At 41.3% G+C, this 14,076-nt stretch overlaps 1 protein-coding gene across 2 annotated transcripts in view; it reads right to left on the bottom strand.

Moving 5' to 3' along the window:
* Window positions 1–453: 453 nt before the first annotated feature.
* The window catches only part of FAXC (failed axon connections homolog, metaxin like GST domain containing), a 72,007-nt gene continuing 58,384 nt past the window's right edge, over window positions 454–14,076 (bottom strand). For both annotated transcript variants that reach the window (XM_008007522.3, XM_008007523.3), the window contains 2 exons: window positions 13,089–13,205; window positions 454–2,443 (listed from right to left, as the gene is read on the bottom strand). In XM_008007522.3, coding sequence (XP_008005713.1) covers window positions 2,154–2,443; window positions 13,089–13,205 — 407 coding nt within the window. In that variant the 3' untranslated portion in view covers window positions 454–2,153. The remainder of the gene's footprint in view (window positions 2,444–13,088; window positions 13,206–14,076) is intronic.

Here is a 14,076-nt window from a genome sequence, read left to right on the forward strand (position 1 = left end):
TGTGGAGACAGGTCTGCAGTCCACCTGTTCATTATATTCATATTTTCAGTCCAGGAGTCTCCCTAGTCACATAGAAATGCCACCATTTGGCCTTAAAACACACTTGCTAGAGAGAGGGGAGGCAAACAGTCCTCCCAAATGACGCTGGAGCCTCAAACAGGCTTATCCATTCATATCTTCTCCACCACATTCTCATTAGGCATCAAACAGTCCCTTTAAATAAGACTGGTTTTAATAAGATATTACCAACTAAGTTTCCCGTGGAATAAGAATTTCTAACTTAGGGTATCTCAGAGCGTATTCCCAGTCACATATGCCCTACACAATTGCTTAAGTGGTAAGCAGCCTTAAAAACTCTCCTCCCTTTACCTCTTTGTGAATCTACAGCAGTCTTTTAAGATTGTTTTGCAAATGCTATATTCACAAAGAGGTTTTTTTTTGTTTGTTTGTTTGTTTGTTTGTTTTCAAGTAGAGTGCATGGATTTCTCAGAAGTTTCTGTATTTTAAGAAGTGCCTCTTTAACCCCATAATGAGCAATCCTTATGTTGGTCAGAAGCAAAGCAGTTTTGTTTGCAATTGTAAAACTTGGCTCTCCTAGCCCAAATTCAACAGCCATCACCTAGGATCTCTGCCCCATGTGTCTCTGGAAAATGTCCTAAAAAAAAAAGAAACTTCATCTTTAGAAATAGGGAGCCTTCACAAATATGGGTAAGCCAACAGTTCAAGAATACTTTAGGGAAAGAGAGAGAGAATGGTGAGGAGACAGCAAAAACATTAAGACTTGTTCTCAGCATTGTTCTCCTCTCACTGGGCAGTGGCCTAAAACACCAGAAAAGTAGAATTAATAAAACTGCATATAATCTAACACTGCAGAGAGTGCTTTGATACAAGTATCCTCTTGCTACTTCATCTTTTCAATACATCTGTGCAAGTTTTGTTTTCAAAAAGATGTTACAAGTGGGCAGGCTTCTGCTTACAAAAATCAATGAAATATTTTCCCTTCAACTCTATGAAACCTGCCATATTCCTGAGATTTATTCTCCTCAAATAAATCAAACATAGGCAACGTATCACTCTGGAGTCAACACAGAACATGCCAGGGTGAGTTCAGGCAATGAAAGAACCACTTTTCCGCAAATACATGGTAGAATTGAAGACTGTTTGTAGCTGTTGATAATTTATAAAAACATTTCCAATGTTCTTTCAACAAAAGATTTTGATTCAGCCAAGATCACAGAAAGGTATGATGACAAAGTCCTAAGTGTACCTTTGTGTGTATTTCATCTGCTCAGCTTTTGCAAGTGACTGTGGTGATGGTTGCCTGGATATGGAATTCCTTTACCCTCAAATCTTCACATGCATGAAGTGCAATAAAGAATAAAATGCTGTGTTTATGTTGCACCACTTCCAAGAGGTTTAAAGCGCCGTACGAATGTTACCACATGAATCCCCACAACACCCCTGTGAGGTAGGTAGGTGGAGAGTATTGTCATCCCCACTTTACAGGTGGGAAAAATGAGGCACACAATAGTTAATAAGAGATTTGCTCAAAATCACACAGCTAGTCACTGGCAGGGCTTAGAATAAAATGTATACTGATTAGCACCTAGCACAGTGCTTTGCACATAGTAGGTGTTCGTTGAATATCTGTGGATTTTATTTGACTTATGTCTCAACATACAATATACACACATAAAGTACAAGCAGCCACCATAAGACATTTATCTCCTACATTTTCTCTAATGATATCTCTCATTGCTTCAAATCCTGGTGGATGAAGGAGGTTCAAGAATCCATCTCACAACTAAGACCTCAAGGTTGAAGAGGATCATCATAAACACTATCAGCTGACAACCCGCTCTTACACCTGCTCTACCACACAATATTATTAATAGTTTTCTAATGAAAACAAAAATGGATTTCAGGAACCATGCTGACATTATTTTTTGCCTGTTTGTTTTCAATGGAGTCATCTGAATGGTTCTGTGTTTTGTTTGTACAAAAAAGAAATAAGGCTGCTATAGTCCAGTTAGCATGTGAAAACTGTGCCAAGCACGAAGATCTCCTCCCAGCTCGGATGGATTGCTACCTGGGAAAATGGACCGACCCAGGGAGTGGCAGGTACCAAGGAAGAGCGTCAGCGAGGCTGGACGTCACTTGCATTGTTCGTGGTCTGTACAGTCATCCATGTCCACATCCGAATCGAAGAGTGAGTGTCCGGTAAAATCCGTGTCTGGGGTTCTGGAAAAACTGTTTTCTGCTCCCTCGTCTTCAAAGGTCTCTGTCCTTGAGTAAAAGCTAAAATCCAGCAGCGGGGTGTGGGTTTTGCTGCCTTCGCTGCTCTCCTCAGACTCATAGATGGTATTGTCATCATCATGGTGCCACTCTGGCCAAAATTTCCTCCTTATCCTCTCACAGTACATGGCAAGGTTGATCAGCTCACCTGCAGTGTGGTAAGGAAAGCAAGGATTAGTTCTCAAAGGCAGCAGTCTACCACATCTATGGTCTGTGTTCCCCCAAAACTCCAATGTTGAAATCCTAACTCCCAATGTGATGGTCTTAGGAGGTGGGGCCTTCAAGAGGTGGTTAGTTCATGAGGGCCAAGCCCTCATTTGTGGGACTAGTGCCCTCATAACAGAGGCCTGAGAGAGCTGCCTTGCCCGTTTTACCATGTGAGGACACAGCGAGACAGCACTGTGTCCAGGAAGCAGGAAGCGGGCCCTCACTCAGGCAGGCCCTTGCCAGATCCTGAATGGGCCAGAGTCATGATCCTGCATTTCCCACCATGATCCTGCATTTCCCAGACTTTCCCAGACTCCACAACTGTGAGAAATGCATTCCTGTTGTTTACCAGAAACCAAGTTTACGGCATTTTGCAACAGTGGCCCAAACTATGACATCCAGCCACTAGGCTTTCTGAGAAACTGGAATAGTGGGGAAGGTAAACATTAACAGTATTTTTCCATAGAGATACTGTGAAAATATTTAGGTTTTCATGCACATAATAAAAACGGTGAGTAAGAAAAGTTAAATTCAGTGAGTACACAGAATGAAATGAAGAAGTGAGTCTGATGATGATGAGAAGTGGCGGGGTAGTTTATCCAAAACGGCAGATAAACTACCATCATTTGGCTTTAGGAAGCATTTTATTATTTTCTGTTTACATATCAAGAGAACTATTGCTTTGATAGGTTCATATATAAATTAATTTATATTCCATGAAAATACATCAACTCTTGGTTGCATTAAGTCAGCCAGAAGTAATTGTTTACTCAACAAAGTTTTGCAATGTTGCTATGGGCTGAGTACCATGCCAAGTAGCTGAAAAAAGTTATGTTAGGACATACACTTTTCCCCCAAAAAAATCCATAAAATGGATAACTCAAAATTGTCTTTATGGATAAGTGTGCCTGCAAACACACTTAGTATAAGATATTTTTAAATTTTTACATGAAATTGAACAGCGGTACTCAGGATCCGGGTCCCACTCAGTCAGTAGACTACTTCTTTTTTACGTGAATCAAAGGAACTCTTGTGTTAAGTTACTATTACTGTCTAGGCATTTGTCTGAAACATGACACTCTACCTGGCCTTCATTTCCTGGTGGCTCAAGCCTATAATCCCAGCACTTTGGGAGGCCGAGACCGGTGGATCACGAGGTCAGGAGATCGAGACCATCCTGGCTAACATGGTGAAACCCCGTCTCTACTAAAAAAAAAAAAATACAAAAAACTAGCCGGGCGAGGTGGCAGGCGCCTGTAGTCCCAGCTACTCGGGAGGATGAGGCAGGAGAATGGCGTAAACCCCAGAGGCGGAGCTTGCAGTGAGCTGAGATCCGGCCACTGCACTCCAGCCTGGGCGACAGAGCGAGACTCTGTCTCAAAAAAAAAAAAAAAAAAAAAAAGAAAGAGGGTGAGTTTCTCCCTTTGATCCAGCAGATGGCAACATTGCTCATAAATATATGATTTGCTACTGTCTCTTATAGGACATTATTACTCTAAGAGTATCTTTGGATTTAAGTTATATAAATATTCATTTATAGTGTAAATAATCCATGTTTTAGTGCAGAAAATTAGAAAAAACAGATAAGCAAAAAATAAAAGCATTACCAATAATCCCATTCCCCATAATAACATTTTCATTTACGTTCTTCCAGAAATGTATACTTACATATACATTTACATATATTTACATGTGCTATATAGGATTTACTACCTATTCTTTTTCTTATCCTACTTTTTTCCACTTAACAATGTACAATAAAAATCTTTGAATTTCACACTCTGACCACAATGGTAACTGCACACTGTTATAATGGCTGTACCGTAGCTTCAGTTTATCTTTATGAATCCCCATCACAGGCCATTTAGGTTGTTTCCATATTAATGGTTCTGTTAATGACAGTTTGTCACTACTCTATTTAACTTTTCTGTTAAGGAAAATAACATATTCTCATTTTGGAAAATTAGAATTAGTCTGTATACAGAAACTGTACAAATACATAAAGAAGAAAACAAAAAGTACCCATGATTTCATCGATCCAAGATAATCACAATTAACATTTTGGTGTGGCTGGGCGCGGTGGCTCACGCCTGTAATCCCAGCACTTTGGGAGGCCGAGACGGGCGGATCACGAGGTCAGGAGATCGAGACCATCCTGGCTAAAACGGTGAAACCCCGTCTCTACTAAAAAATACAAAAAACTAGCCGGGCGAGGTGGCGGGCGCCTGTGGTCCCAGCTACTCGGGAGGCTGAGGCAGGAGAATGGCATGAACCTGGGAGGCGGAGCTTGCAGTGAGCTGAGATCCGGCCACTGCACTCCAGCCTGGGCGACAGAGCGAGACTCTGTCTCAAAAAAAAAAAAAAAAAAAAATTTTGGTGTAAGTTCTTTCAGTATTTTTTCTATTTACCTATTGCCATTATTATTACATATTATCTCCTGTAACATTATTGTAAACATTTTCCCATGTTGTTAAAATTTTTCAAAACTTGATTGCTGTTTTGCTTACACCCCCTGCAAATCATAAACAAAGCAAATCCCCCTGCTTCATGGATCCCATGGACATGTACTGGTTCCAGGTCACCATTTCCAGTCTTCTCAAATTATAACAGCTCAACCCCCACTATGTAAAAATCTATTCTCTTCTAAAAGATATTTGTGCACATGCTCAGGAGCCAGAAACTCAGAAGTCAACACCATTGCTCCTTTTGAGGAGATGCAGCCTGGAAAACCTTCACTTACTTTCTCCCTCATGGGGACAGTCATGAAACGCCTCACCAGGTATTGCTGCCAATGCCAGGGAACCAAGAATTGAATAAAGATGTGAAGGCAGCAGCAAGAGAAAATAAAATATCTAATTGGGGAGGTAAAGAGACATCAAAGATGAAATACAGTCACTTCACAGTAGAACCTGGGGCCAGCCCTGTTTGACTCAATCAAATCCATTCCTTACTAGCTTTTCCTACACCCTAGAAAATCAGAATCTATTCACAAGATCCACGGGATCTATGAATACCACTTCATTCATGGCTTTTCTTTCTACAGGCTTGTTTCTTCACCTTTCTTCGGAAGAGTTGCCTGCTCTGTGACCATGAGACATTAATACCACTTCAGTATGCAATAATAAAAATTAATAATCATAATAGCAAGCAGTTATATACTCCTAACTGTGTGCCAGGCATGTGAAGTGCTTCACTCACCTGTTGAATTCATATTAACCTCCTTAGTCCTCATGCCCTTCACCTTCACTCAGCTCTCTACTGATGAGCTGACAGCATGGCCTGGGAATTAATAGTATGCACTATCTGTCATGGAATATTTTTCTGTAATTATTCTTGAGGTCTCAAGACTTGTGAGGAGACAGGTGCCACCCCTTAATGGCAATGAGTTACCATAAAAGAAGTGATCATTCCCACATGTAGTTGAGAAAGGGTTTGCTTTGATGAGCCAAGAGCTGTGAGCCCACACACTCCTCAATTCCTGCCCCTGATAAAGAGTGAAACAGAGAGTGGACATCTATAGTTGGGTTTTATCTTTTTCAGGCTTTGCCTATCCCTTTCTGTGGCTAGATTCTCCATCAGCTGAGCCACTTAACCTGCTACTGGACAAAAGAACAGAAAAAGTTGGCAGCAGAAATAGGTTGTGTGGAGTGGTCTGTGTGTGTGTGTGAGAGAGAGAGAGACAGAGATAAGCCTGTGTTAATATAAATGCCTATACAGGCTGGGCGCAGTGGCTCATGCCTGTAATCTCCTCACTCTGGAAAGCCAAAATGGGCGGATCACCTGAGGCCAGGATTTCGAGACCAGACTGGCCAACATGGCGAAACCCCATCTCTACTGAAAAATACAAAAATTAGCCGGTCATGGTGGCAGGCGCCTGTAGTCCCAGCTACTCAGGAGGCTGAGGCAGGAGAATCACTTGAACCAGGGACTGGACTGGTACCATCCACTGGACTGGTAAAAGAAAGTCTGATAACATCCAATGCTGATGAGAATGTGGAGGGTCAGGCATTGTACTACATGGCTGGCAGAGGCATACATTGCTATAACCTTTTTTGGAAAGTAATCTGATGTTATCTATCAAAAATTTAAATGTGCATATCTCTTGGCCCAGGATTTCACTTTTAGTACTCTATTCAACTATAATGAAAGCAGTGGTATGTAAAGATATATGTACATGGATTATCAAATGAAGCTTTTTTAAGCAAAAAAAAGAAGAAAAGTAAAAGATGAAAACAGCCTGAATCTCCATCAATAGGTTTTGATTAAATAAATTAAGGTGCATCTATGCTATAGAATATTGTGAAGCTGTTAAAATGATATGATATACTGTTAAGTGAAAAAAAACAAGTTATAGATAATGTGTATATATAATTCCATTTAGTTTAAAAACAGTGAAAATAAACTGAAACACATATATGCATATGCAAATCTGTACATGAAAAAAGGCACAAAAGGATTTACATTAAATCCTTAATATTGGTTATTCTGTGGAAATAATATTGGACATGGATGAAGAGAAGGCCATAAATTTTTTAAACTATACCTTTGTAATTCAACTTACTGTAACCATCATGTATTACTTTTCATATTTGAAAATCCAATAAAATCAATTGGTAAGAAACAAAGTGATATTCTCAGACAACTCGAGAGGATATTTATCAGAAAGCCGCATGCCCCTCTACCCAGAAGATAATCCCAGATAGAATAAAGACTTTGGTTTCTCAAATGGAAACACCCTCCCTGCTCTTTGAATAAAGTGACACATTTTATATTCCTGTATTCCTCTAATTTCTCTAATAATCAAAACATTCTGTACAACTTGATGCTGAAAACATTGTCAACCAAATCCAGAATCCAGAACTAAGGTTCTCCCAGCTGCCAATCATGCAAGGCAGGAATGCGGGTGAGAGAGAAGCCTGCCAACGTCTCACAGCAGCACCTACCAGCCCTCGGTCACGAACCAGCAAATAACTTGGAAAACCGAGGCCAACATCCAAACACACTCATTTGCTCTACAGGTATTTACTTAGCACCTCCCTGTTCCAGATCCACGCTAGGCGCTGACTACACCCTTGGTTGCTCCTTTTAGCATCTGTCATGCAGGCATAGAGGACACTGAGCATATATCCTCTTCAGAAAAATTCCTAAAATACTTGAATACTGTAATGAAAACACCCCCTTTGCCTTGTCTCCTTGAAGCTAAAAAATATTAATTCACAGATCTCCAAATACAAAAACAGGCCAAGGTAATTTGATCCAGCCCTTTCCTGAAACCCAAATCTCCTCACAGCAACCTCTTCCTGAACACTTCCCTCCAGATGGAGGACAGTAAGAGTGCCGGAGTGAGGAGATATTTACACGCTGGTCAAGGAGATGCAGCATTTTTTCTACTTTTTAATCTATCAAGTATTAAGTAAAAAAGACATTCAAGTACAATAAATAATTGTTGGTGAAAGTTGCTGAATGAGGTTTTTCCTAGAGCACAGAAGGCTGGGCTCCTCCTAATTCAGAAAATTGCATTAAGGTCTGTGGTTTTGATAGGACTCTGGAGGACAGGCAGACACGCTGCAGAGTTCTTGACCCATTATGGCTTCAATTTCACTATTCTCAGCTTTCTCAAGCTCTCCACATCGGTTCTAAGGAGCGCCCCAATCCACATGCAATTCTCTAATAAGAACCCTGATTAAAATATCAAATCTGACTCCACATTAAGAATGTTGCTAATAATAAAACTGAGATTTTTTTTGGAATAAAATTGCAAAAATTTCAAAATAAATTATATTCAACCCCAATCAAGGAACAAAAATTGGAAGTACTTTCAGACTTTGCTCATGAGAATATAAATTGGTATAATCTTTCTAGAAAGCAATTTAGCCATGTAGACCAAGAGCTTATGCCCTCTGAGAGAGTAATTACCGAACAAGAAATTCAGCCTAAGGAAATAACCAGAGATGAGCAAGAGTATATATTTATAACAATATTCACTATAGAATATTAGCAAAAGTTATTTAAAACAACCCACAAGTCCAGAAATAGATTAATCACATAAATTACCATGTAGCCATAGGATAGGATATTATGCAACTATTAAAAATACCATTTTGAAGAATATTTCATGACAAGGGAAATGGCCAAAATACAGTTAATTTTAAAACTTTAGGTTATAATTGTATCAACATTATGGTCCCAGCTTAAAATATATATGTACATACTTATATTTGATAAAAGATTAGATACATACCACAATATCAGCAATCGTTCTCTGTGAAAGATGGTGTCACAAGTTATTTTTTATTCTTTTAAAACTTTTCTATCTTTTCTAAATTTTCTTCAGTAAGCAAATTATTACTCATATTTATATGTCTATCTAGATAGATAAATGCATACATATGTATATTCAAAGCCTGTCCTCCTGCTCATCTAAATGAAGGAAACTTTCATACTGTTCTACATGGTTCCAGAAGTAGCTTGTGTGGCTTTGTAAATAATACGTTGGACCAAAAAACTAATATTCATCCAAACACACTCACAATGAGGCAAGGCCAGTGGTGCTTCTGTTGTTCCAAAGCTAAAGCAGAAAACTGCCTGAATCTGAGCCATTCACATGCCTGGGTTTCACCCAGTTCTAAAATCTCCACGCTACTTGTTGTTTCTACTTAACCCTTCTCATGTTACCTCTTGAGAAAGTCTCTACCAGAGACAGCAAAGGCAGGGAAAGAGGTTGACAGCAAATTACGGCAGTAGTAGTTTGGCTGCACGTTATCAGCTCCCCTCCAAAGATTTAGAAAGGGTATGGAACTAATGCCTAAAATGGGATTTAGAGATCCCTGTGGACTTTAATAATTCATGCTACACCAGTACCCAGGGAAAGCTGGAAGCTACTTTAAGAATCAAAGTACATGCAACTATGTGCCAAAAGCCCCCTGCAGACGATGGTGTCAGACTCCCCAGATGTGCATGAGGCCCGAAATCAATCCTCCAAAAGGCTGATCATTTCTTTTAAAAGAACACGAAATGCCTCAAGTCCTTTCAGGAAGTAATAGAGAAAAGGGCCAAATCATAACAAAAAATGCATCATTTCTGAAAGAAAAAATTCTATAGAGTCCGTGAGTTCTATTGATAATGGGGTCTCTAAATACTTCAGACGAAGTAACAGATGACCACAACAGTGTGTGTGTCCACATTTGTATGTGTATGTGCACACGTGTGTATGTAGGGATGTGTTTAGGTAGAAGTGTAGGTATAACTGTACAAGTGAGTGTGTGGTGGGGTGTGTATAGAGCATGTGAGTAGATGTGGGTGGGTAGGTACATGTGGGTGTGTAAGGCTGGTATAGTAGGCGAATGGAGGGAACAGAGTAGGAAATAATAAGAACAGAGAATGGATATAAAACACAGCCCTAAATGAACTAAAAGGAATCAACATCTTTTAGACTAGTATGGAAAAATGTGATTAAATTAAAGGGAAACTGATATTTTAAATGCCACAAACCTCACCAATGTGATAACATATTTAGTTTAGAGAAGTTCCAGTGTATTGCAAAACAAGGAACATCCTCATAATGACCATTTAGGAAATTAAATGACAGTCTATACTATCCCTAGTCCCGCTCAGCTGAACTTCCAGAAGACCTTAGATCAATACCTGACCCATTCCAACGAAGTCTGATCATGTATCTGGGGCTCTGTCCCCACCAATAAGAGGACGCGGAGAATGAGTGCTGCTGGCGTCAGCCTGGTCTAACCTCCTGGGCATGCACATGAATCGACACACACATACACACACACACACACACACACACACAGAGCTGCAGGCTCCACCACCTCCCCACCCATCTACATGACACCCACACATGACTGCTTGCCTGCCTCAGTTTCTTGTATGATTCTGCCTTGCTTGGTTCCATCCATCCATCCATCTATCCATCCATCCATTCACCCATCCATCTGTCCATCTATTTATCCATCCATCCATTCACCCATCCAACTATCCATCCAACATTTATTAAGAGCATTCTATGTGCTGTTCTGCTGGTCTCTCATCTATATACCCAGCCTGCTCAGTTGGACATAAACATTTTGATTAACTCTTGTCAATCCTCTTCCCCAAACCGAATTATTGAACTTCGATCCCCACATCCCTGGCCCCCAGGTATTTGCTTAGGTACTGCCTCAAACAGTTCCCATGCAACTATGCAGGGGAAGCCTCTCCCAGAAGCCCTGGCTGCCACATACAGATGCTCCTCGACTTATATGGGGACACATCGCTATAAACCCATTGAAAGCTAAAAATATCATAAGTCAGCTGGGCACGGTGGTTCATACCTGTAATTTCAGCTACTTGGGAGACTGAGGTAGGAGGATCCCTTGAGGCCAGGATGTCAAGACCAGCCTGGGCAACACAGGAAGACCTCATTTATTTAAAAAAAAAAAAAGTTTTCTTAATTAGCTGGACATGGTGCCTCAGTCATGAAGTCCCAGCTACTCAGTAGGCTGAGACAGGAGGATTACTTGAACCCAGGAGTTTGAGATTACGGTAAGCTATAATCATGCCACTTCACTCTAGCCTAGGCAACACAGCAAGACCCCATTAAAAAATATATATGTATATGTATATGTACATATGTATCTATGTGGGTGTGTATATATATACACATACATATATAAAGTCCAAAATGCATTTAACACCCCTAACCTACCAAACATCATACATTAGTTTAGCTTGCCTTAAACGTGCTCAGAACACTTACATTAACCTACAGTAAGGCAAAATCATCTGGCAACACAGCACACTGTACAGTATCAGTTGTTTACCCTCATGATTATATGGCTGATTGGGAAGTGTGGCTCCATGCCACCACTCGGCATCAGAAGACAGTATTTCACCACACATATGGACAGCCCAGGAAGAGATCAAAATTCAAAGTATGGTTTCTACCGAACAAGTATTGTTTTTCACAACCTTAAAGTTGAACAATCATAAGTCAAACAATGGTAAGTTAGGAACCATTTGTACATCCCACCACCCTACCCCACCACACACACACACACACACACACACACACCCCAAGATCTGGTCCCTTGCACATCAATCCAAGGTGAGCTGTCTTTCTGTATGCGATTTCCACCATGAATTTTACTTTGGCTACAACCCCACACCCACCCACACATGTATGTTCATCCTCTAGCATGGGTTCTACTTATCCTTGCTCCTTAGCTTCCCCTCTCATGTCTCTTGTAATTCTGACAGGCCTCACATCCAAGGTACACATCACACAAAAAAAGTACTAAGATTGTATTACTTTGGTCAAAATTAACATAAATAATACTTTGGGCGACCAGGCATGGTGGCTCATGCCTATAATCCTAGCTCTTTGAGAAGACAAGGTGGGCAGATCACTTGAGGTCAGGCATTCAAAACCAGCTTGACCTACATGGCAAAACCCCATCTCTACTAAAAATACAAAAATTAGCCGGGCATGGTGGTGCACGCCTGTAATCCCAGCTACTCAGGAGGCTGAGGCAGGAGAATCTCTTGAACTCGGGAGGCAGAGGTTGCAGTGAGCCAAGATTGCACCACTGCACTCCAGCCTGGGTGACACAGCATGACCCTGTTTCAAAAATAATAATAATAATACTTTGGAAAGCACTAGACTTACAAAGTATTTGTTGACATTTTCATTTTCCCACAGTCTTGAACCTTTTAGCTCTACGAGTTTTATTTTTTAATTTAAGACAGTCTTACTCTGTCACCCAGGCTGGAGTGCAGTGGCATGATCTTGGCTCACTGCAACCTCTGCCTCCTGTGTTCAAGCAATTCTCCTGCCTCAGCCTCCCGAGTAGCCGGGATTACCGGTGCATGCCACCAGGCCCAGCTAATTTTTGTATTTTTAGTAGAGATGGGTTTTTGCCATGTTGGTCAGGCTGGTCTCGAACTCCCGACTTCGTGATCTGCCCGCTTTGGCCTCCCAAAGTGCTGGGACTACAGGCATGAACCACTGCGTCCAGCCGCTCTGCTACTCTTAGTGTATGATCTACAGCCACTCTGTTAGAACAGGAGGAGAGAGTGGCTTGAATGCAAATGGCACCAAATCCTATGTACTTAGAGTTACATGTGCAACATCTAAGAACGGTTTAGACTCAGAACATCTGAAACAGCCAGTGACGTGGCTGCTGTAGCACTGGATATACCAGAAAGTGAGGAGCCGCCATTGCCCAAAGGAAATTAAGGAAAATCAGCAAACCAAGGGCACTAGGTGGAATTCAAGCCCTATTTCAGGAACAAATCTTAAGTCTCACTATGTAAGCAGATGGAAGAAAAGCGCTAGCATAAAAACATGGCAGGATCTGTGTCAGCACTACTAAGAACATAGTCTGGGCAAGACAACAGGTGAGAAGCCCAGACTCTCTTCCACCCCAAAGTATACTGAGTACAGAGAACCAACCCTAGCCCTGTACACCACAGCCTGGTGTCTCCATAAAGCACACCCAAGACCAAAGCATTGGTCTAGAATTCTCCACTGTGCTACCCCACTGCCCACCCAGCCCCAGTAAGCCCCAAAACCTGAAGAGGTGTGTAGGGCTTGCCTTTGATCAGTCGTTCAGGTCTTGTCCCTGGTAAGGTCCACATTGCCTGTGCCAAGTGTCCAAAGACAGTGGCGTCAAGAGTGGAAAGCTTGGGCCCCATGATGTACTTCTTATCACCTGCAGTAAATAAAGCAGAGAAGTCACTGGGCTGGCCCACACTACCTCACATCATCACAATGACATTCAGCACACTCTATTACACATTCTTATACTGAATACCAAAAAGCTTTGCAGAGTCGAAATGCATGCACACCCGTTTGCTTAAAAAAAAAATAGAACAAAGGTAAAATGAATTAAGCAATCATGTGATACACCAACCCATAGGATAGCAACACAAGGAACATATCAAAATAAGCAGATGAGAGAGGGCATTCATGGAAAAAAGGGAGAATTGACCACCACCAGACCTCTGGGGAACCCATCTCAAACTCTAGTTAAGTCAAGTCTGTGATGCGTAAGAACACCTGGAAGTTTGCTTAAATCATCTCAAAAGTAACCCAAAGCAAGCACAGCCAACATCAGCACTTACATTGTTAATTTAAATACATTTCCCCAGGAAAAACAGGAAGCCTAAGCTCCTTAAGAGGTTTGGAGGTGAGATTTCCCATGACACTACATGGTCCTGGCAAGGTTCTCACCTCTGAGGACCACCTTCCACGGAAAACATTAAGAGAAGCTATGAGGTCACAGGCTCAGCCCTGGCATCAGGCTCTCATGAAAGGATGTTTCACACTACTGCTCCCATCTCTCCGTTTCACACTACTGACTTCATCCAGGCCTCGTCACCGGACTATCACACTCAACCTATTAAAACTGACCCAAGTCATCTCCCAGGCTACTGTTAGACACTGCTGCATATGGAAGGAGCACGGGGGGAGATGGATCTGCCTAGTTCACATCCTGGCATCACTGTTATTCACTGTGGGAATCTGGTCATCACATAACCTCTACAGCCTCAGTTTTCCCATCTGGAAATGGGGATGGAACT

Source organism: Chlorocebus sabaeus, chromosome 13, assembly GCF_047675955.1.
Source record: "Chlorocebus sabaeus isolate Y175 chromosome 13, mChlSab1.0.hap1, whole genome shotgun sequence".
NCBI classification, from domain to species: Eukaryota; Metazoa; Chordata; class Mammalia; order Primates; family Cercopithecidae; genus Chlorocebus; species Chlorocebus sabaeus.